The 25,025-nt window shown below is 37.7% G+C and overlaps 2 protein-coding genes across 2 annotated transcripts in view; one reads left to right on the forward strand and one right to left on the reverse strand.

Annotated features, from left to right (window-relative positions):
- Positions 1-2,030: 2,030 nt before the first annotated feature.
- On the reverse strand, positions 2,031-4,502 carry LOC124711340 (SH3 domain-binding glutamic acid-rich protein homolog). Its single transcript, XM_047241376.1, has 5 exons — positions 4,316-4,502; positions 3,922-4,104; positions 3,674-3,841; positions 3,439-3,547; positions 2,031-3,334 (listed from the first exon to the last, which is right to left on the reverse strand). The coding sequence occupies exons 1-4, from the start codon at positions 4,358-4,360 to the stop codon at positions 3,440-3,442; spliced, it is 504 nt and encodes a 167-aa protein (XP_047097332.1). The 5' UTR covers positions 4,361-4,502; the 3' UTR covers positions 2,031-3,334; position 3,439.
- Positions 4,503-4,694: 192 nt separating this feature from the next.
- LOC124711339 (rab-like protein 3) overlaps positions 4,695-25,025 on the forward strand; it is a 51,711-nt gene continuing 31,380 nt past the window's right edge. The window contains exons 1-2 of the mRNA XM_047241375.1: positions 4,695-4,859; positions 4,941-5,150. Of these exons, the coding sequence (XP_047097331.1) occupies positions 4,814-4,859; positions 4,941-5,150 (256 nt within the window). The 5' untranslated portion in view covers positions 4,695-4,813. The remainder of the gene's footprint in view (positions 4,860-4,940; positions 5,151-25,025) is intronic.

Consider the following 25,025-nt stretch of genomic DNA (forward strand, 5'->3'; position numbering starts at 1 on the left):
CAACAGTTTGTAGTCTCCTTATGTCAGTAACTATAAATTATACAGAAGTGCAATAGAGTTGTGGGAAAAAATACAGGCAAAAATTAGCTCCCGTATTGCAAAATTTTTATCTCCAAGCACCAGATACCATAAAATGATCGTGATCTGAACAATGTAATTCTGTAAATTTAGAATGTACACATCTTCGGACATTTTACATGTTATCGGTGTAATTATTTATGTAGATAGCTAAGAGGCATGAAGCACACAATTTTTTTTAAATTATATCTGTAAGACAGTTACACACGCGAAAATTATATATGCAGGAACCTTTTAACCAGCGATTACAACTTAGTTTGATGGTAGTCAGATTTTATGTCACTTAAATCTGACTGCTCATACTCTTTTATGGAATAACGTGCTTTGTTTTTAAACCACTCTTTTGTTTAAATGTACTATAGCGAACTGAATGGGCAGCATTTGGGAGTTTGTTGAAAAGTTGGCGCCTAGGTATTTGTGGCTATTATGAACCTTAGCTAGCCTACTGTAAGGTATATCGCTTGACTGTCCAGTTCTTGTGTTCATGTATGTAAACTGTGGTATCGTTGCATAAAAATTTTAGATTACAAAACAACTGATAAAACTTACCCATAAGAACTCCAAATTTCTGAAGTTTTTAAGAGGTGTCCGATGGTTCTGTAGCTGGATGTTAAGTTTTTTAATGTACCTATGTGAATGATGTGTTCTGCTTTACCATGTTCAGCTGTTCTTTATGGTGATGTCACAGTATTCATCATAACTGAAAATGGCTAACAAGAGGCTAAAGAAAAAGCTAAAACATGACAGTATCAAGTATTTGATTTAAGGAAAAAATATTGGTGTTTAGCATCCCATTTATGAGGTCATTAGAAATAGAGGACAAGATTGAACCGAAGAAGGAAATTGACTGTCCTTTTTCAAAGGGACTACCCTAGTAGCTGCCTCATAATAATCAAGGAGACCACAGAAAATATAAATCTAGATGGCCATATGGGGGAATTGTATCCATTTTCTCCTAACAAAGCCAGTGTCTTGACCACTGCCCCACCTCACATCTTGTACCTGGTTTAAGACAGTTTTATTACATCCAGTATATATCTTCCCACTAGCACAAAAATAACTGTGCTGAATAAAAAAAGAAGTTATGTGGAGGAGGAATGTGTTAAATGAGTACCCTGTGTTTTCAAAAACAATATTCCCTGCAAGAGGCACAAACCTCATTCCCCCTCCTCCTCTACTTGTTGCTGCTTATAAAAGGAAAGCTACAAATAGAAATTTCTATTCATTCATCAATACTACAACATAAACATAAAAATATCATCAAGCACCCCTTACAAGACAAAAATACGGATAATTATAAAAAAACTAGGAAGACTCCTATAGATGTTATAAGAAATTTTCTACAGAAATTAACATTTTGACTCTTACTGTTTACATAATTTATTGCACTGCAATCATTATCAATTGTTTGTTAAGCTTGTATTGTCATGACTAGTGTGTATTTTGTTTTGGTCAATTCACAAGGACATTGACAAGACATGCAAGTACAATGCTTGAAGTTTAATGTGTAAATTAGCTAATATTTTATGAGAAGAATATAGGACTTATAATGCATTACCTTTAATTCTGCACATTTGATTTAATTTTATCTTTTAACCAGGCATATAGGTTCTACCAAAATTTCATTCCTTCCAACATATTTTCATTCTCTACTTGATTCCATTTACAGCTTCTTGTTGTTTCGTAATTTGAGTCTTAACATTTAAATATATACTTTTGATCTCTGCTGTTATTGTAGGAACATGCCACTTCCTGTGAGTAATATAAATTCCCTGATTGCAAAATAAATCTCATCACGAGAAAGCATTGTGAAAATACTTTTATGGAAGATACCTCTTTGCTAAGACTGGGAGTTCAAAATGAAATTCACTATGAGCAGGAAATATATAATAAAGTGAAAGTGCCTTGAATTATTAAAAAAAAAAATCTTTATTATTTAATACAGAGCTTCAAAATGTATCTGGGTATATATATATTTATATAATCATGGGAACACATATCACCATTATACTCATTAAGCATTATTAAGACAAACTGTCATTGTAAATGTCTCAGTATAATGCAAATATCAAGATACATTGATTCTTTTATAAATATTACAATGTGATTCACATATCATGTACTAAGGACATCATGTGGAACTGTGTTTGTATATGAGCGAATGTAATAAGAATATTAGATACATAGACAAGTTAAAATGTAAGAGGTATTGGAGTTGCTCTGCAGCATAACCATCACACATAATTAATTTTGCATAAGGGTGCGAGGTCCAAATTAATCAACAACAAACAACTGGAAACAGCTAGTCTCAAACATATACTGTCACAATAAAATAAAGTTCAGCAATCTTGTTACTGAAGATATTCATTGTTGTGAAATAGCTGAATGTATATTTGTTAATAAGAAATAAAACCAGCTTTTCAGCTTATGGCAGCAACCTGCAGAAGAGGATGTGATGCTATCTCATGTGGAGCATGACTCATACTTTCCGCAGTGTGAACACTTGGCACAATTAGTGCAACATACCATGAAGCTCTCCAATTAAGGGATGCTTCAGGTATTTCCTGTTCTGAAGTCTTTCTCATTAGACAGATAAGTGTGACCAATTACAGGCTAAAATAAAACTAAAAACAATAAATCCGTGGTCAAAATAACTGTCTTCAATGTCTATATGAAAAATCTATGTGCACTGAAGATTAAGATTTCTGAATAACATGTCATTTACATGATTATGTAGCCATTTCTGCATCACTCAGACCACATATAAATATATTTTTTCTTCAAAATAGAGAGAGCAGTCGAAGAAAGAGAGCAAACATGAAATGTCAACGGAGATGTACCTAATCAACAGGACATGAAAAAATATATAATCTATTGCTTTGTTCATATTTTTCCAGCACCAGTACTGTACAAATCACATACAGATAAATATTACTGTCTCATACAAAAGTAAAACTGCTATAATAAGCCTCTTAAAATAAATAATACAAAGTGTAAAAAAAATTACATGTCATGTTGTTCGATGAATCCATCTAACTGAAAATCTGTATCGGTTTCTACCTTAGTATTATTCTTCTTCTTTATCTATTGTCCGAAAGCAAATGAAAGCAATTTATGACAAACTGCCAGTTTAAAAGATGCAGCATCAATACCTCTGATTAGTCAAATTTGCTCACTGCTCTCAGATATGAAATTTGGTGACAGATTTAGGCCTTTTAAGACGAACTTTGGCAGTGCTGCAGCTTTAACATGTTCACTGCAAAACATGAGACACTTATGATGCCAATCATTTAAGAAAACGAAATAGATCAACGGCATTAATCAGTTTAATAACCACACATGACCAAGAGAATTGCTAACCTTATTCTTCCTCATTTTGCTGGTCACCTGCTTCCTCAGTCTTTTCTTCTCGCCTTTCATCTGCTGCACTTCCAGCTGCCTCCTTATCTTCATTTTTCTCTGACGAGTTCTGAATTTTAAAAAGTTACTTAAAACTGATGGTAAAATTATCGTAATTTATATATTAGATAATAAGGTAAGGACTGTAACATCGATATTTGTAAATGAACTGTATTTTATAAGTTAATTTTCTTACCTCTCGGCTGGTTGTATTCCCGTTCAGTTCACCATTTTCAACAACGTTTTCGTCTGCTGAAGTCTCTGACTTTTCTAAATTTATTTCCGCTTTGGAAACTGCTGGTGTCATCTTCAGAAACTTCTCCAATTCATCGATTTCATTTGCCATGTCAAAGTCTTCGTAATCCTGTAATTTAAAGAAAAAAAAGTAAGCAAATGGCCAGATATGTTTGTAAAACACTGGATTCAATTTCCGAGAAAACTTACACCACAATACTCTTCTTCGTTGAATAATTGAGGCGGCAGTGGGTATTTAGACGATCTTGCCTTGCCGTTTTGCTGCATAAATTCTTTTTCATTTTCATTTCCCGGTTCTGTTATATCCACAGTTACATATTCTATACTTTTGCTGTCCAGTATCATTTGAACCCTCTGTTGGCGTTTTTTCACCTGTCAAAACAAAACTCGTTTCAACCTACATGAAATGTAACGTGCAGATAATCATCACGAACGAATATGCTTCGACCGTAAATCTGAAAGTGTTTAACCATACTGGTAAGATTCACTCCTGTCATTCTTAAAGTTTGTCGTCATTTTCGCTACGGTGCATGGGCACACCTCTTTTTGCTATGAGAACAGTCACAGCGAAATGGGTACGCACCTCCTTATTACCAGAAATTCCTGATATGTAGACTTTCACCACCATCGTCAATATGACAGACTGCACTGGGAAATCTTCCAATCCAAAAATTAGTCACTAAAAATTTCTGTATCCACCAACACACAGCAGTTCACTGTAGCTGGAATCTTCATTTACTGCTTTCCCTGGTTTTTTCAAAGCGCATTAGCTAGCAAGACATTCCAGTAGTGTGGTTAAGGGGATACATGTCATGTTTAAAAATGCTTAAGCCCTCCTATTAGGAACAAAATAGTGTCATAATACGTGTTTATATTTTCCTTAACATACATTGCAAATATAATCCAATCTTTATACATGACAGTCAAACGTATTAGACACGAAAGAAGTTTTAACTTTCTGGCATTTGGTCATCTCTGAACGAAAGATATTTTTAGCAGCGAGCTTGCGAAGAGTGTTGCGTGTTCATTGGCGTGAGGTGTTGGTAAACTGTTTACTGTAATTTGTTTGGTAACTATACGCATGGCATCAGTAGACAAAGTCAGAATCATAGTAGTAGGTGACTCTGGTGTGTTTTTTTTGTATTGACTTGTCTACTGAACACCCAAAGTGAATTAAACTTCATTAATTGGCTCGTTTTTTGTTGCAGGAGTAGGAAAATCTTCATTGGTGCACCTAATTTGCCATAACCAACCAATCTCTAACCCATCATGGACTGTCGGATGTTCCGTGGAAGTTAAGCTGCATGAATATAAGGAAGGAACACAACACCAGAAGACGTACTTCATTGAATTTTGGGACATTGGAGGAAGCAGCAGTCACAGAAATACTCGATCAGTCTTTTATAGCCCGACGCACGGTAAGTATTTTACAGTCTTCAGTACACCCGATATCTCTACTAGACTTACGTAGATCCAGTATGCAGCACAATCTAAGTTCCCCCCCCCCCCCCCCCCCTCCCAGTAACCAGAAAAACAGTTCAACAATGTCTCCCTACTTTGAAGCAGGATCTGTCTAGAGGGATGATCCTATCTCATGCTACAACTGGCCAAAGTTAAGATCCGTAACAGTTCTTTGTGGGAGTAAATTACCTAAGAGTAAAATGGATTAGTTTCACTTCACCCTGATACGTTATGCCCTCTCCTCCATTTTGCAGCAGATGATTTGACACCCTCCCAATTGTGGCACAAGGACTGCACTGTGTTCGCTGAGCAGAAGAAAATTAGGAACAGAAGGTTATGAGAGAAATATATGCAGAAGCAAGGAATGCATTGATAGCATTTCAGCCCCAAGTATTTGCGACATACTCTACCCTCAAGAAACTTTCACGAAATACAGACTGTTATACAGAGGCAATATGACACTGCCACAAATGCTAGTACCTGTAATTGCCAGTGAATATTTTGGAGACCACAACCAATGAAACAAGAGGCAACAACAAACAAAAAAGCATCAGATAACTGGGCCAAAAGTGGGTGGCTGTGTCTGCTAATGACATGCACCACCACGTTCCAAGTAGTTACTAGTATAATTAGGCCTATATTACACTGATAAGTGTGCTAGAGATAGTGGTTGTGTGTGGTGTGGTGAGAGGTGTGCCTGCTTGTGTGAATGTGTGCGTGTTCTCTTTTCTTTCCTGAAAAAGGCTTTGGCTGAAAGCTCAGTGTGTAACAGTCTTTTTGTTGTGCTTGTCTGCAGCTCAGTGTGTCATCTTTACAGTGATTAGCAACTTATCCGTTTCATAATTGTTGATATTCAACCTGGACTTTGCAATGCTTGAACATCGTGTGCACTGTTTTACTACCCATACTTTTTCTAGGCTGGCAATTCCTATGGATGTGCCTTGTTTTTTCTTAAGTCAAGTTCAATTTCACAACTGCCTCTTGGGTATCTCACTATCCAAACTGGTAGTTATCTAACTGATGTCTTCAATTATGTTTGGCAAAACACCACAGAGCGAAATAATGTAAATTTGAGTAAAAATAACTTAGTGCTCCTTTCTCTATTGCAACCAAGAGTTACACCGTAGCCGGCCGCGGTGGTCTAGCGGTTCTAGGCGCTCAGTCTGGAACCGTGCGACTGCTACGGTCGCAGGTTCGAATCCTGCCTCGGGCATGGATGTGTGTGATGTCCTTAGGTTAGTTAGGTTTAAGTAGTTCTAAGTTCTAGGGGACTGATGACCACAGATGTTAAAGTCCCATAGCGCTCAGAACCATTTGAACCATTAGTTACACCGTAACTGTAACAGAAAAACAAAGATATAATTTTATAATGTCATGGAACAAGGCCGCACACAGAATGAACATAAATATCTGGCGTACTCACACCATGAAAACTGGTAATGAAGCCACTAAAAAGCTCAATACAACAAGCTGACTGCTGTCAAAACTCCCACTCTTGTTTTATTGAGTTTGTTTTGAGATCATCGGCAGAGCTCTTTTGTTTGATATGAATTTTATGCTAATTAAATGTTTTGTGAATAAGTCTGCCGGGCATAGTCCATATTAATTCAGGCAAGCTAGGAAAAATTCTTAGCTTCATAGTCTCAGATGTTACTGAATTTAGCGTATGTTAAAATGAAGGACGAAGTAAGGAACAGACATTTTTTTGTTTTCTCCAAATTCTGTTCCGAGATAAAGCCCTCCAAAGATGACACTGCGCATACCATTTTGAAGATGCGAATTTTGAAAAAAAAATATAAAAAAGGCTGTATCTCTGGAACAGTTCTGGATACTTTGTTGGTTTTTTTATTTTTATTTGTAAGATAATTGCTTTATGATTACAAAGGGGTCGACAGAAGTGTCCGATCCCACGCATCGGCTTTGACCCGTGACGTAAGGGTGTTGTGTGTGACGTCATATGGCGCGGAGTTTGGTTTGTGAGTGTGGCGTGTTTGTAGATGTCATCGTGTTGTGGTTTGTTGTGCTCTCTGGTGGTATGTTCAGGGTTTTCGTTTGTGTGGTGAAATGGGCTTAGTTTGTTTTTGCTCATTATCCAGAATTGTTCGAGTGTCGGCTGTGTTTGTAGTGGAATTCGTTTCAGTGAGTTAACGATTTTGTGTGAAGGTTAATTTAGTGTTGTTCACTGTACATCGTGTGGTAATTTTAGTAAAATTAATTGGTTGTTGTTTTTATTCAGGAATGGATACGATGGATAAAATTAACAGTGCGCCAGTCAAGGGAAGTGTTCGATCCCAATGTGTGGCTGTGTATGTTGATATTGGTTATCAGGAGATGTTTTTGAGCTATATAGGCCAAGGGAATGTTTGATCTTAATTTATGGGATCGGGAGCTGCTGTTGAGCTATATAGGTCAAGGGAAGTGTCCGATTCCAGACGATATTGTGTTTAGTGGTATTTGGGGAGTTTTGTGATGTCGGTTTTTTTCATTGTTGTGTGTGGTTTTGTATGGGGGTGGGTGTCTAAATTTGTTTATATTTAGTTTGCCACCACCCAAAAACACCCCATTTCCGCTTGTCCCGTTAGTGTCATTAGGCTTTTTGTGGAAAGTGTGTGTGTTTGTTTTTCGATGTATTTTTGTCCTCATAATGTGTATGTACCGACTTCATATGCGCCATATTGGAATCGTGGTTTATGGTCGTTTCTGCCATATTTGTGATGTCATGGGTCAAAGCAGATGGGCGGGATCGGACGCTTCCATATTTCCTTACAAAGAAATCCTCTTATTGGACTTACCTGTCAGAGTTCTTTTACTATAACATTCTGAACTTTTTTTATAATTTATTGAAAATTTTTTTTTTTCGGAAAAGCCAATACTTAAAATTTGGATTTTTTCCTGTTGATTAGTACCATATAGTGCTACATTCCATGAAAAGGAGAGCTTCCACCTTTAGGTTAACAGGTTTGACAAACAACTGAAATTTTTGCCGCATATAAAACCTGTTTTATTACCACATTATTACATAACAGGCTCATAAAGACAAAACCTAGCCTTATTTAACATAATTGTAGTTTTGAAAAATGAGTAAGAGACTCATTTTTCGAGCATTTTAAATGGTTCCAAAATGTATGTGAAAGCTCCAAAGACTTAAAGGTTTCAATTTATACAATTTCTGTGCACTCTGTTTTGTACTTAAATTAGCCAGTCAATGAACTAAAAATGTGTTCCACTGCTTCAGTGTCTTCATTTGATATAGAGTGATGACTTCCTGTTGAACCAATAGGAACTGGAGCACTTACAATCTTCAAAATATTGTGAACAGGAAGTGAGCACTGATGGCGTTGTTGCTGTCCTTCAGCTGGAAACCTATATCAAGTTCACTACAGTGTCATTTAACTCATAACTGGTATCTATAATCTCTGCAATCCACCAGTCACTGTCATACATACACGCCACAAACATCCCCCTTCTCAGGTTGTGAATCTGAATATTAGCCTGCAGTTGGCTGAACAAATGAAATTTCTTCTTTCTTGCTCTTTAAATTGCATGCAATATGTGTTTGCCCAGCACTTTGAGTCCAGAAATGTGTCTTCTGAATTCCTTTCACAGGAGTAGTTTGTTTGGACCACTCCTCTTCTTTTAGCTCATGAATTCTTTGATTTCCTCTTTGGACAAAAGAATGAGGACTGTGCCTGTGTAAGATTTCATGACTCTCATAAAACCCTCAGAATTCTGAATCATAGCTGTATTTGGTCTGGGAAGATTGTGTTTTGTAGCATGGTGCTTCAGCAGGCCTCCTACATCATCACAAGGCCACTTCCCTTGACCAGTAGCACTGTAGCCTATAACCAGTTAGTTGGCGCAAGAGACTTGCTCAATTCAAACAACGGGTAACGATTTTTAAAATTACTACGAGCACCATAAGAAATAATGATGATCTTCTCTGCCCCTGTTTGCAGTTGGCAGTTGAAGAATTTTGTCCATTTGCTAACAAAGCATGTGCTGAGTCATCTCCTGTGTCATCACAGACTTTGGTCTTGTTTTGAAAATATGTCACTCCTGTGGGAGAATTACAGACCAGTTCTCAGCAAAATCATGGTGAAGCACTAAACATAGTTCTTCAGCCCATACACACCCTTGCTTTTCTGCAATGTGTTGTTGTTCCAGTTTCTTCAGGTGCTGGTGTGTTACTGCTTTCACTGACCATTTACCTAGTTCATCAATGAAACTGCGATAGGCATCAGTTTTCTTAATTAGATTATTTTCCTCCCATGTCACATATGTAATTTTTGCAGACTTATCTGCTGCATTTTCCAGGTCAAGTGCCTGTGAAGACAGTCCTCCCATTCCAGGGCAGCCGCCACATTCTTGAAAGAAACAAGTCTCTTGCTTTACGTCACAGACTACTAATGAGTTCACACGCCCAACCAAGGTGTCAATGTGTCACATGCTCCTGTCAGTCATTCAGAGTTACCACACACAGTTCAAAATTCGGCCAGTACATACATAAACAGGCATCTCTAGCTGGGTGTGGAACTACCCACTTAGGTTGTAGTCCATAAAATTTTGATCTTCCAATATGTGAAGGTTGATAGTTGCAAAAGTTTCTTTAATACTGTGAGTCATGTACCTCTGCACTTTCAAAACTTTCTTACCTTCAGCTGTTACAGTTATAGTGCCTTTTTTGTTGGCACTCTGGCAAGAGCAATCCCATTTATCTTTCAGATAAAACGATTGCACTATTTGAACTTGAGCTGCTTCTACAGGACCTCACATTTCTTGATTTGTCTTCCATGCACTCTGACACTGATGGAAAGTGGTTCAAAATTGTTTTCCTTGAAAATGTCTCTGGAATAATAGTTAAAACTTGCATCCTTTCACTGTAGGATGCACAATATTCAGCAACTGAATTGATATTGGTGAAAAATTCTGGCAAGAGGTGCAAGAGTGCTTTGGTTCGTTTTCTTCTGAAGATGAAAGTTCTACTGTGAAGAGTGCGGTCAATTTTGCTGTAATGTATTCATCCATAGCTTTAGTAATTTCTCTGCTCTTTCTTGATGCATAGAGCTTATGGCTCGACTTCACTGACCACGGTTCCTTAACAGGAGTAACACCTACCTCTATAGTTAACTGATTCATTGTATTTAATTCTTCCTCTATTGATGCAAAATATGCAGCATCTGCACCATGGGAGGCTTCACCTTGTTCAGATACTATCATTGTTGTTGTTCTGTCAAAACATTTAGAATACAAAAAGTCATCACTGGAACAACTTCACTTTGAAACAGAGTCTTCAAATGAGAACACTTATTCCCAGCCTGAACAAAGTCTTATATATCACTCATTTATGCATATGCAAATTGGCAGCACACTTCACTCTCCCGTGACCCCAGTCAGAAGACATTTCAAACAGTCCTTTTTTTAAAAAAAAAACACTACAACTGTGTCAACTGGCAAATTCCTCACGAAAACACAGAACTCACTGGATGGCTCAGATTTCTTAGAAGCCTCTTCATGAAACAAATTATTACTGAAAAACTACAATACAGAAACCCGCAGGGAACAATCATGACAAAGAAACTGACAAGAAACCACAACAAAGTATAAGAAATATCTGCAAGAATGAAACTGTAAAGAAATAACTGTGACAAGGAAAGTGATAAGAAATAACTGCAACAAAGACAATAGAAACAAACATTGTAACAAAGAAATTAGTAAGAAACAACTTCAACAAAGACATATATTACCCTTGAAAGTTAAATAAAATAATTTTTTAAAAATAAAACCTGTCCAACTTAAAAGTGGAAGCTCTCCTTTACAGAGAATATAGTACTACATGGTACTAATCAACAGAAAAAAATCTTAACTTTTCTGGATTGGCAGTTTTGAAAAAAAAAAAAAAAAAAAAAATTCTGTAAATTATAAAAAAATTCAAAAAGCGACAGTAAAAGAACTATGACAGATATGTCCAAATGGAAGATACCATTGTAATCATAAAGCAAGTATCTTTCAAATAAAGAAGTCTAACAAAATATCTGGTACTGTTACAGAGATACAGCATTTTAAAATTTTTTCCAAAATTCACATCTTCAAAATAATGTTTGCATTGTCATCTTTGGAGGCCTGTGTCTTGGGGCAGGAATTTTTTTTGGAGAACCATGACTATGAAGGTAACCCCCCCCCCTCCCCCTGCCTGAAGTGACATGGATCATGCTGCTAACTGTTTATCAGAATAAACATAATAAACTTCAATCTCATTATTTTCAATATGTTCACGTATGTAATGATATTTAATGTCAATGTGCTTGGTATGTTTGTGATGATGTGTGTTTTTAATCAGGCGAATAGCACTTTGAGTGTCAACATGGAGTGTTGTTGGTTTGTCTAACTGAAAACTAAGTTCACTGAGAAAACCATGCAACCAAACAATTTCAGTAACAGCATCTGAAGCTGCTATGTATTTGACCTCCATTGTTGATCTGCTTACATATTTTTGTTGACGTGAACACCATGTCACAGGCTCATCTGCTAACAAGCTCACATAGCCTGTTGTTGACTGACGAGTACCTTATGGTCAAGTCCCTGCTCCTCTGTGGATACTTCATAATCCTTTTAACAGCATGCCAATGATCAAGACCCGGATTATGTAAAAACCTACTCATCATATTCACGGCGAACATGATGTCTGGCCATGAGACAGTTACTGCAAACATTAAGCTGCCAACTGCCTGCCGATAAGATTTGCTTTCCATGTCCTTTATCCCATGCTGGTTTGCAGGAGACTGCCCACTGTACAACATGGTTCTAACATCAAAAGTAGTGGAGTTTGGTTTTGAATCATTCATGTTGAAGTTCTAAAGTAAACAATTTATGTATCTGTGCTGGGCTAGGTAGATTTCTTTTGTAGAAGGGCTTTGTACAATTTCCAATCCGCAGAAGTATTTTCCATTCCCACAGTAATTTCAAAATTGATCCCAGTGCTGTCAAAACGTTTTCCAGCATTTTTGGAGACTTATAAGTAAGCAACCCATCATCCACATTAAAGTGCCAGGTAAACATCAGTGTTATTTGTTAAAGCATGGAAAACACATACCTTTTGCACATAATCTAGCTTTAAAGTGGTCAATTTTTCTCTCAGAATTCTGCTTCACACGATAGTCCCACTTACATCCAACTGCCTTGTGATTGTGTGGTAATGATACTAGATCCCAAGTTTTGTTCCTCTTCAAGGATGTCATTTCCTCTTCTATTGCTTGTTTCCACTTTGATGACTCTTGATGTCATTGCTTCCTCAAAAGTTTGAGGTTCAAAGATAAGGGCAGAACAAGCTACATCTTGGTCCCGAAAACGAGTAGGTGCTCGCATATTAGGCCAGTCTCTCAGATTCATCCTTTGATTTTCTTTCATTTGTTCACCAGTGTCATCCTCTTCAAATTCCTCTTGAAAATCTTTTTGATTTTCTTTCATGCATTCCCCCGTATCATGCTCTTCAGATTCCTCTTGAACATCTTCTGCAGATTTTTGCTCTATGTTTACGCTATGGGTTTGTTCTTCATTGAAAGAAAAGTGTAGGAGATTGTAATTTTCTTTGACTCAGGATTGTAGAGGCGATAATTGGTACCATAGCCAACAATGATCAATTTCTTTGATTTACTATCTCATTTTGATCTAAATTTATTAGGAATGTGTGCGTATGCTGCTGATCCAAACTTCCTCATGTGTCCTAAAGAAGGAGGTTTTCCAAACCATTATTGTTTGCTTTACATGGTCGCAGATTTAAGATACATGCAGCACAATTTATTGCCTCTGCCCACAATTCGTGAGACAAGTCGGTACTTAATAACATAGTGCGTGCACACTAAGCAGTGGACCTGTTTTCTCGTTCAATTCAACCGTTCTGCTGTGGTGTATAGGAACTTGTTTTGTCATGTATTATACCATATTGCCTGAAATTATCTTCAAATTGCTTATTTATGAATTCAGTTCCATTGTCACTTCTCAGAACTTTGATTTTGTTTCCAGTTTGTCTTCAATCAGTGTCTGAAATTCCAAAAACACAGGGAAAGTTTCATGCTAACTTTTAAGAAAATACACGAACCTGTATTAAGTGCAATCATTGTTGAAAAAAACTATGTTGAAATGTGCACCTCCAACAGACAGTTTTCTCATCCATCCACTCAAATCGACATGAATAAATTCACCAGGAACTTTCGATCTTGATTCCAGATTTGAATTAAAAAATTTTCTTTTCATCTTGCCATACTGAAATGGTTCACAACGAAGATTTTCAACTTTCTTCACATTGAAACCAGGTATTAAGTTCAGATCAGCCATTTATTGAGACCACTGAAATGAATGTGCCCAAGTCTCTCATGCCATATCAGCATGGAATTCAGGGAAGCAGGGTTTGCCTGTTGTATATCTGGACATTTAAACAACATTTGATAGCACTGATTGTCCATCTTAATTCCTGCTGCAGTTAGACCTGAACTGTGAACTTCCCATTCTCTTGTCATCAAAATAACTCTCATTCCTCATTTTGTGACTGCTCCCACTGAAAATAAATTTTTCTTTAACTTAGGAATATATAATGTTTTTTCCAAAGTGCGAGGTTGCCATTTGCCCTCAACTAATGACAATACTTCAAATGAACCAATGCTTTCTGCTTTGACTTTCAAGTTGTCTGCAATTTGAACAAATGAGACATCCAACTGAACTGGCTTAAATGTGTTGAACCACTCCTTGCGTGACATCATACGTTTTGACACAACACTGTCAGCTAACCAAATGTTTTCGCAACCTGGAGCAAAAACATATGTGTGTTACGCACTTGAAGCTTGCTGCACAAACATATCAGTTTTCGTGTTAAGTTTTGCTAAAAGTTTTCTGCACTCAGATTTAAAATGTCCATTTTTGTAACAGTAATAACAGCCAACATCTTTTTTGCTGACCGTGTTAGACACACTGCTGTTACCAGTGTTTGAACTGAACTTGCATGTTTTGTCCACATTAACTGCTGCGAAGGCTGTTGAGGTTTCATCACGTTGTAAAAGTTTTTGTTGTTCCTTCAATAACATTAAAGTCAAATTATGGAACGTTTGTTGGTCTTCAGCACACAAATGCCACGTAGTTGAAAAAATTGCAAACTTTGCTGGCAGCTCTCCCAAAATTTTAGCCATTTTGTCGACTTCTGTAACAGGTTCCCCAATATCAGCTAATGCTTGTATGAGGGACTCAACTTGACTGATGTGTTGTATGATTGTGTCTGTTGGCGACATTCTGTAGTCCAAAAATTTCTGCTTCAAGGCCGTTTTATTAACTGCAGATCACTGTTCATGAATAGTCTTTAGTCTGGCTCACATTTATGCCGCATTTGTGCATGTCTTAAAAAGATTGCAATTGGTCAAATTCCATCGCAGTAGATAGAATGAGGATCGCCTTCACATTTAAGTTGTCCCAAGTGGTTTGACTCTCACCAGTTTCATTGGGCCTCAGTTTCGCCTCAACAATATCGAGCACTTTTTCAGCACGAAAAATATTTTGCAACTGATATTTCCACAGTTGGAAATTTTTGCTGTCAAATTTCTGGATACTGTATGCTTTCAATTTATCCATATTTGTGTAGGTTGAATGTAAGTCAAACTTGTAATACTCAGATCAAAACAAAAACGAAGGTTTTCCACAATAGACCAGCAAAATGCAACGGTTCCAGAACTAGAGCATCACAGTTCATGCGAATAAAACTCCGATCAAAAGCAATGAATTCACAGTAATGAAACAGATACCGTATGTATGCGTTTGCCTGGGCTCATAACCTGAGGTCTTTAATTATGTTTGACAGAAAATCACAGAGCGAAATATGGTAAATTGGAGTAAAAATAGCTTATTGCTCCTTTCTTTATTGCAACCAAAACATCTTGTGCACTCGCACCACGAAAACTGAAAATTAAACCACTAAAAAAAAACTCAATACAACAAGCTCACTGTTGTCAACACCAACATATCCTCAATTTTCTCTTCCATTCTTCAGTATGGTATGTCCGTGTCATTACATAAGCAGCTAGGATGCACCGTGTAATAGTTCTCACACTTGCCTTTGCTATCTTATGGAGTGGCTGGATCACATTTTTCGGAATGTCTGAGGATTTGTTTTCACTGTCATAGATTGTACACATCAACCTGAATAATCAGTCAGTTGCTTCTCGCCCCAGTGATTTTAAAAATTCTGAAAAAATGACACACCCATTCTTTCTTATTTGATTGCAAGTCATCTAAAGCTTTGTCAGACTCTGACTTTAACACTGGAGCTGCTACGATTACAAAACTGAATACCATTTGTCCTTCTATCTTGTCAGCAGACAGTGCCTTCTCCTCATATAGGTCTTCAACATACTCTTTCCACCTATCTGCTCTCTGCTCAGATTTAGCTGTGGAATTGCTGTTGTGCTCCTCATGTCAACACCATTGCTTTTAATTTCATTGATTGTTGTTGTGACTTCTCTGTATGCTGAATCTGCTCTATAGACCTCATCTTTTTCGATTTCTTCACATTTTTCAGTGACTGTTTCACATTAGCTTCTCTTAACTTCGTATTTATTTCATTCCTAAGTAATTTATGTAGCTGTATTGCTATATTTCCTGAAATTTTTGTGCCTTTAAGGACCATTGTGACTCGCTGCCAGGGTCCTTTATTGCACAATCAGTTTTGGTCCACAGACCATCATCAGGTATCGTAAAATAGGTACACAAACTTATAAGGTGATATAAGATCAGTGTTTCAAATAATATAAAATCTGAAATCTGTGATTCAACACTGTTGTCGAGCAGTAATATAAATTACTCATCAGTAGTAAAAATGTGACAGACATTGCTTTCCTTCGTGTTATATTAAAATCAGCTGAACAACATTACGAGAGCAGTTGTTCGACATTATGCTGACTGCACAGCTGTGAGTCGTGAAGTTTCATTGATAGTTATAAGCTCTGGGGCACCACCTCCTTAATATATATATATATATATTTTTTTCGATCGACTGAAGTGTTTCTTTTGTTACCCAATATTTCTTTACAGTTACCTCCCTTGTGCCTATTTTTGTCTCTCCAACTTCAGTGGTTGCTATTTTTAGAGATGTCGCACTGATGGAGTCCATAGAAAAGTACTTGAAGTGACAAAGCTGTTAACACTCGGATCTCAGCGATACAACACTGACACACCCGTGTCATATTCCCCATTGCAACACAGAGTGCTGGTTGCTCCATGCAACTTTATCTGATGATACAAATTTCAAGTCATCTGATGTGTCTGGAAAAAAATTGTTTTATGCAAATGAAGCAAAGCTACATCTTCCTCTTCACTTAGTTTCTGAGTAATACTTTTGCTTTTTTGCATAAAAATTTTTAAAAAAATACAATTTTTAGACCACTTTTGTTCTCCGCTATGCAATCTTTGTTATTCGATTCTTAGACATTTATTACAGCATAAAGAACTTTGTTAAATATCTTGCTTCACAATTGCTAAATATCTATGGGAACTGGATATACGTCCTAATCTCTTTCCCCCTACCTACCCTCAGCCCCACCTTCAATTCCTCCTCCTTTTTGTCTTTGAGACTTTTTTATTGGTGTTTCAAAGGAAATCTCGATTGAAAATGAAAGCCACTTAAAATGACTTGGTCAATCGGTGGGGATCATTGATACACAAGATAAGAGAGAGATTTCTCCAGCCAGTGGATCTGTGAGGATAGTAGCTTCAATGACAGTGTGTGGCTTTAATCTGTGAATGGAAAGGTTTACAAAGTTTTGGACAATTCAGATTCCATAGAAATATTCTAATCATAAGTCAATAAGGCATAAATAAAACTTTCCTTCTTTTCCGTTAAAACCAACTGTGAGGAATAAGATGAAACAGAACATTGCTGTGTATGCAAATTTTGTTCAAAACTACACATAAGGCAAAATAATAGTGTAGCTAATATTTTAATTAAAATTGACTGTGAGAAAGGAAACAACTTCTTGAGATTTTTGGTAACAGTGTTAAACCATGACTTGTCTTTATATAGTAGTATACATTTGACAGTGTACTGGAGCGCTTTTATCATACCCTTTATAAAAGTTAGATAGTGGTCGTAGCTTTTATGAAAGATTTGTCAAAGATCTTTGACAGTGTAATATGGGCCTAAGAAAACTGTTCGGGGAAAAAAAAAAGTTCCTCATTTTATAGTCCCATGTCCAACTTGAAACTGGATTTGTCTTCTCTATTGCCATAGTTATTCTGATACTTCGCAAATAAGTAATCCACTGGACATAGAAGAATGTAGTCACTGGTCAGTTTATGTTTGGTGCAGTTTAGGTCATAATTGCTGCATTCAAAATATAGCTAATGTAATGAAATAGTTTGTAATGGTGGAAGCTGAGCTATAACTCTTTTTCCATTCTTGAGAAAATATGTGAGATATACTGGAGGTCCCTCCATGAACCATGGACCTTGCCGTTGGTGGGGAGGCTTGCGTGCCTCAGCGATACAGATAGTCGTACCGTAGGTGCAACCACAACGGGGGGGGGGGGGGGGGGGGGGGTATCTGTTGAGAGGCCAGACAAACGTGTGGTTCCTGAAGAGGGGCAGCTGCATTTTCAGTAGTTGCAAGGGCAACAGTCTGGATGATTGACTGATCTGGCCTTGTAACACTAACCAAAACGGCCTTGCTGTGCTGGTACTGCGAACGGCTGAAAGCAAGGGGAAACCACGGCTGTAATTTTTCCCAAGGGCATGCAGCTTTACTGTATTGTTAAATGATGATGGCGTCCACTTGGGCAAAATATTCCGGAGCTAAAATAGTCCCCCATTCGGATCTCCGGGCGGGGACTACTCAAGAGGATGTCGTTATCAGGAGAAAGAAAACTGGCGTTCTACAGATCGGAGCGTGGAATGTCAGATCCCTTAATCGGGCAGCTAGATTATAAAATTTAAAAAGGGAAATGGGTAGGTTAAAGTTAGATATAGTGGGAATTAGTGAAGTACGGTGGAAGGAGGAACAAGACTTCTGGTCAGGTGACTACAGGGTTATAAACACAAAATCAAATAGGGGTAATGCAGGAGTAGGTTTAATAATGAATAGGAAAATAGGAATGCAGGTAAGCTACTACAAACAGCATAGTGAACGCATTATTGTGGTCAAGATAGACAAGAAGCCCACACCTACTACAGTAGTACAAGTTTATATGCCAACTAGCTCTGCAGATGATGAAGAAATTGAAGAAATGTATGACAAGATAAAACAAATTATTCAAGTAGTGAAGGGAGACGAAAATTTAATTGTCATGGGTGACTGGAATTTGAGAGTAGGAAAAGGGAGAGAAGAAAACATAGTAGGTGAATATGGAGTGGGACTAGGGAATGAAAGAGGAAGCCACCTGGTAGAATTTTGCACACAGCATAACTTAATCATAGCTAACACTTGGTTCAAGAATCATAAAAGAAGGTTGTATACATGGAAGAAGCCTGGAGATACTAGAAGGTTTCAGATAGATTAGATAATGGTAAGACAGAGATTCAGGAACCAGGTTTTAAATTGTAAGACATTTCCAGGAGCAGATGTGGATTCTGACCACAATCTATTGGTTATGACCTGTAGATTAAAATTGAAGAAACTGCAAAAAGGTGGGAATTTAAGGAGATGGGACCTGGATAAACTGACTAAACCAGAGGTTGTACAGAGTTTCAGGGAGAGCATAAGAGAACAATTGACAGGAATGGAGGAAAGAAATACAGTAGAAGAAGAATGGGTAGCTTTGAGGGATGAAGTAGTGAAGGCAGCAGAGGATCAAGTAGGTAAAAAGACGAGGGCTAGTAGAAATCCTTGGGTGACAGAAGAAATACTGAATTTAATTGATGAAAGGAGAAAATATAAAAATGCAGTAAAAGAAGCCGGCAAAAAGGAATACAAACATCTCAAAAATGAGATCGACAGGAAGCACAAAATGGCTAAGCAGGCATGGCTAGAGGACAAATGTAAGGATGTAGAGGCTTATCTCACTAGGAGTAAGATAGATACAGCCTACAGGAAAATTAAAGAGACCTTTGGAGAAAAGAGAACCACTTGTATGAATATCAAAAGCTCAGATGGAAACCCAGTTGTAAGCAAAGAAGGGAAAGCAGAAAGGTGGAAGGAGTATATAGAGGGTCTATACAAGGGCGATGTACTTGAGGACAATATTATGGAAATGGAACACGATGTAGATGAAGATGAAATGGGAGATATAAAGCTGCGCGAAGAGTTTGACAGAGCATTGAAAGACCTGAGTCGAAACAAGGCCCCGGGAGTAGACAACATTCCGTTAGAACTACTGACAGCCTTCGGAGAGCCAGTCCTGACGAAACTCTACCATCTGGTGAGCAAGATGTATGAAACAGGTGAAATACCCTCAGACTTTAAGAAGAATATAATAATTCCATTCCCAAAGAAAGCAGGTGTTGACAAATGTGAAAAATACCGAACTATCAGTTTAATAAGTCACGGCTGCAAAATACTAACGCGGATTCTTTGCAGACAAATGGAAAAACTGGTAGAAGCCAACCTCGGGGTAGATCAGTTTGGATTCTGCAGAAATGTTGGAACACGTGAGGCATTACTGACCCTACGACTTATCTTAGAAGCTAGATTAAGAAAAGGCAAACCTACATTTCCAGCATTTGTAGACTTGGAGAAAGCTTTTGACAATGTTGACTGGAATACGCTCTTTCAAATTCTGAAGATGGCAGGGGTAAAATACAGGGAGCGAAAGGCTATTTACAATTTGTACAGAAACCAGATCGCAGTTATAAGAGTTGAGGGACATCAAAGGGAAGCAGTGGTTGGGAAGGGAGTGAGACAGGGTTGTAGTCTCTCCCCGATGTTATTCAATCTGTATATTGAGCAAGCAGTGAAGGAAACAAAAGAAAAATTTGGAGTAGGTATTAAAATCCATGGAGAAGAAATAAAAACTTTGAGGTTCGCCGATGACATTGTAATTCTGTCAGAGACAGCAAAGGACTTGGAAGAGCAGTTGAACGGAATGGACAGTGTCTTGAAAGGAGGATATAAGATGAACATCAACAAAAGCAAAACTAGGATTATGGAATGTAGTCGAATTAAGTTGGGTGATGCTGAGGGAATTAGATTAGGAAATGAGACACTTAAAGTAGTAAAGGAGTTTTGCTATTTGGGGAGCATAATAACTGATGATGGTCGAAGTAGAGAGGATATAAAATGTAGACTGGCAATGGCAAGGAAAGCGTTTCTGAAGAAGAGAAATTTGTTAACATCGAGTATAGATTTGAGTGTCAGGAAGTCATTTCTGTAAGTATTTGTGTGGAGTGTAGCCATGTATGGAAGTGAAACTTGGATGATAAATAGTTTGGACAAGAAGAGAATAGAAGCTTTTGAAATGTGGTGCTACAGAAGAATGGTGAAGATTAGATGGGTAGATCACATAACTAATGAGGAAGTATTGAATAGGATTGGGGAGAAGAGAAGTTTGTGGCACAACTTGACTAGAAGAAGGGATCGGTTGGTAGGACATGTGTTGAGGCATCAAGGGATCACCAATTTAGTATTGGAGGGCAGTGTGGAGGGTAAAAATCATAGAGGGAGACCAAGAGATGAATACACTAAGCAAATTCAGAAGGATGTAGGTTGCAGTAGGTACTGGAAGAAGCTTGCACAGGATAGAGCAGCATGGAGAGCTGCATCAAACCAGTCTCAGGACTGAATACCACAACAACAACAACAACATACTGGAGGTTGCTTGCAGTGAAGTTGACAACTATGCACCACACATCAAGCTGTTGCCACCCACTATGACCTGCTATGTGGAGTGCAGAAGTGCCTTATGTTTCTCCTTTTCGTATGAAGCTGACATGAGCTGGAAATGTGAAATTTACTAAAAAGGAGTCATGACGTGATAATACTGACTGGTTGTTTTTTGCAGTCTATGCTTCCATATTTCAGGAAACTTTTTGACCGGCATAAAAGATACCTGAAAGCTAAATTCCTGTTACTTCTCAATGAGCAGCTGGATGAGCCCAAGGTGGACGTGTCGAGATTTTCCTTATCATCATGGGCATCTTCCATTTCTCCAGCCATGTTGTCGACCAGTATGTAGGTCCGCTGTTACTTCCCTTGTTATAATGTTACAATCCCTCATTATATGTAATTGTGTTTTAATCTCCCTTCACATATTTAGATGATAGTTCAGTGCTCTCATACTCTCATTATCTCTTCATCTCCTGCTTTTGACATCGGTATGTGTAGCTGAACTATTGTTGGTTTGATTTGTTGTTGTTTTTATGCGAATAATCCTATCACTGAACTGTTTACAATAACTTGTTCTCTGCCCTGTCTTATAGTCACTGTGAACTCTGCCCCTGTTAATGCTACCCTATATTTGTCTCAACAAGAATCCTTATCTTCTTTCCGTTTGTTTTCATTGACCACCACTGTACCTAGGTTTAGCCTTTGTATTTCCTGTTTCAGATTTTCCAACTTCTCTCCCAAATTGATATTCTGACATCCCGTGTTACAACTTATAGAATGTTTCCCTTTTGTTGGTTATTTTTCTCATGATAATCTCTCCTTTGGCAGTCCTCTACCAGAGATCCATGTGGAAGATTGATCCAGAATGGAGATGTTATAATGACACTTTTTTTTTTTTCAAATTAGTCTGTGTGTAGTGTGGATACACATTATACCTATTTAATGTTCTGGTTTCTGGAGCCTTCTGTATATTCATGCTATTGAGAGTTGCTGATTCTTTTGCATTTTTAGTCGCAGTTTCCCATCTGACGAGCAAGTGTGGCCCCTCAACATCTGTCTGTTCCTCTACCCTCTTTAATGAGATCATTGGCAGAAGAGGGTGACTCCATTTAACACAAGTCTTTGACTGCTGTTACTGAGAAGCTTTTATTCAAAATTTAAGGAGTTTGTGTAATAACTTGGAACATAGTACGCGTTGATTTGTAATCAGAAATAATGCCCCAAAATCACAATTAAGATGCTGTGAAACTCCAAATACACATCAGTAATGTTAATCTCTTCCTGCCACAGATTAATAAATACCTTTCATTTTTTCTCTTCCATAGTTTTTTCTGTAAGAGCATATCTTTTTAATAACATCATGTGGCTGTGAGAAGGTAAATTGCTTTGTCTTGTTAAAAGTATGACTTACACCATGTCCCTCTTTGTGTACTGTAATTGGCTTGTGATTTAATGCTCGTGAAGCAAAGCTGCCTTTCGTGTAGTGGAATAAACTTTGAAAGTTATTATCGATTTGCTTCCCATCGTGTGATGTACTGGCGCTGTTAAGATTATTTCGTAACTCATTTTTGCTCGTACAAAGCTGATGGTGCCAACACTCAAGCACATGCTTTTTTGCATGCATGCACAAGCTTTCATGATTTATACCTGATCCAGCAGCTTCAGTGCTTGTGCAAAATTATCCTATAGGCAGTCAGCATGCTTGCACAATGTGCTCCATCATGCATGCCTTTCAAGTTTGCAGTTATGTGTGTGGTCACCTTTATAGGGCACACTTTGAGCACAGTCTGGATCAGTAATTGACAGCCTAAAGAGCCATAGCTGCTGTGGTCATGATACATGCCACATTGTCGGCTGATACTTGTAGCTAAGTTTCCATTTTTATCTTGTATTTCCTTTATGGCATCACATTTTAGTTGTGGATATGCCTATGGTGGCTTAGCTCATCATCTCTGGTATTTCTTGTATTCGATTTCCGACATTCCTGTGCAAAATGTAAAACTGCAGCTGAAGTAGGACTTTTACCTGTGCTCACTTAAGTATACAAAATTTATCAAGTGAGTGTCGTTTCTCATCCGATGGAGATTCCCAATCTATATGAATTGGTGACATAATGATGGTAGCTTCTGTACGGTATGTGTTTGCCATCTCAAGAACAATTAATAGCTTCTGTACAGTATGTGTTTGCCATCTCAAGAAAAACTGTGTTTGATATGAAGTCATCCTGTTTGATGTTCATCATGTATTTAAGCTTCTTTTGGTTGAAGGGTTTTAGTTTCTTAAGATCTTGGCAGTACAGCATCACAAGTTTTGGAATTTTGAATAGAGTAAAAACAACAGCTGCTTGATACACCATCAGTATGTTTCAAAGTGTCAGTTCTTTATTAAGGAAGAGATGATGTGTGAGATGTCGAAAAGCAACATGAGCAGCGTGTATTCTGTTCTCCATGTCCTGTTCTGGTGAATGTTTAGTGCCTAGATAAAGAAAGTGATGTACTTGTTCCAAAGGTGTGCTGGAAACAGTGATAATGAAAGGTGAAAGGTTGATCAGGAGATGACTGTGTGAGTTTTTTTTGCTTTTGGGCTGTTGATGGTCAGGCCAAACCATTCATACACCCTATTGAAACAATTTGCACACAAATGTAGCTCTGTGGTTGTATGAGAAACATTGTCTATGTATTGCATTTCATTTATGTGGATGAAACTTGTGTACTTTTTAGAATGAAGTCTGGACTGATTAAATAGTCCTCCATCAAATCTGTATCTTAAATTCAACACCTGTATTCTTTACAGATGTCTCATAAAGCAAGGGTGAGAGATACAGGGCAAACAATTTTGGCGCAACAACACGTCCTTGTTTGAGTCTATTAATAACAAAGAATTTGTCCAATGTTTTACTATGGCATGTCATCGTAGAGAGCTGTAATCAGTCCAACAAAGTATTCAGAACAGCCAGAACATCTTTAAGACCTTCCACACAGCTTCTGTAGGCACTATATCGAAGGCCTTTCCTAGGTCATAGGACATTGATAATCAGGCTTTTGTTGTTCATAGTTGTCATGCAAAGAAGATCATATCAGTAGGGCCTCTGGAGGGTGTGAAATTCCACTGGGATTCAGGAAGTACAGTTTCGGTAAGAGAGTGAGGTGGTTAACAGAATTTTAGCAAACATTTTGCCAGCCTCAGAGAGCAAGGATATGTCATATTAATTACTGCAGGTTCTTCGATCATTTTTTTTTTAAAGAATGATGGCAGTTGTGGAGTTCTTCATGTCAGCTTGTATCTTATGGGTTTCTTGCTTTAGAAGGAATAGGTCGAAAAGCCTTGTTAGAGGGAGGCCAGCACTTTGAATGATCTTCATGTGTATGTTGTCAGATCTGGGTACCTTTTTTGGTTTCATACTATCTAGTCTTGCTAAATTCATGAAATGTTTATGGAACTGCCATCCAAGGTTGTGTTGGGTGTTCTGGGGCATGTTTGAGAACGATGTCAGCCACAGTGAACTGATGTGCTCTTTCTAGCAAATGAAGATGTAACTGTCATCCTGACAGAGTGAAGATGATCATACTCTTGGTGGCTTTCAGGATTCCTAATGAGAAACTGGAGGTCTATACATCTCTTTTATTCAGATGTAATACTTGGCAAGTCCCTGGCATGTGACAGACTTTGTAGTTCCTTGGCTTTTCATTGCCACTATTTGTTCTTGATTGTTCTTATTTCAGTTTGAAATTTCTGCTTTAGGTCTTAAAAATGTGTTTTCTTTTCTGTGGAGGATGGATCTTGAGTAAGAGATAGGCAAGCATCTCTTTTCTTGACACTTACTAGGCTTTTATTTGCTTCTTTACTGTCACCAAACCAGTCATTTTTCTTCTTTGCATCGAAAACAGTGACATCCTCTGTAACATTTAGATTGTGGCCTTTTTTTAAGGAGTTCATTCCAGTTCAACAACTGTTGTATTAGCTGGCATTTTGCTAATTTGATCCAAAAATGTGTCTTACAAGAAGCACAGACAGTTTTATTCTACAGGCTGTTTCCATTGAATTT

This window comes from Schistocerca piceifrons, chromosome 8, assembly GCF_021461385.2.
Source record: "Schistocerca piceifrons isolate TAMUIC-IGC-003096 chromosome 8, iqSchPice1.1, whole genome shotgun sequence".
Classification (NCBI taxonomy): Eukaryota; Metazoa; Arthropoda; class Insecta; order Orthoptera; family Acrididae; genus Schistocerca; species Schistocerca piceifrons.

Excerpts from the sequence above, each read along its gene's own strand:
- LOC124711340 (XM_047241376.1), bottom strand. The coding sequence starts at position 4,360 with ATGGTGGTGAAAGTCTACATATCAGGAATTTCTGGTAATAAGGAG. Across the intron at positions 4,105-4,315 it reads GAATTTCTGGTAATAAGGAG|GTGAAAAAACGCCAACAGAG; the intron begins GTGCGTACCCAT and ends TTGTTTTGACAG. Across the intron at positions 3,548-3,673 it reads GGAATACAACCAGCCGAGAG|AACTCGTCAGAGAAAAATGA; the intron begins GTAAGAAAATTA and ends TTTAAAATTCAG.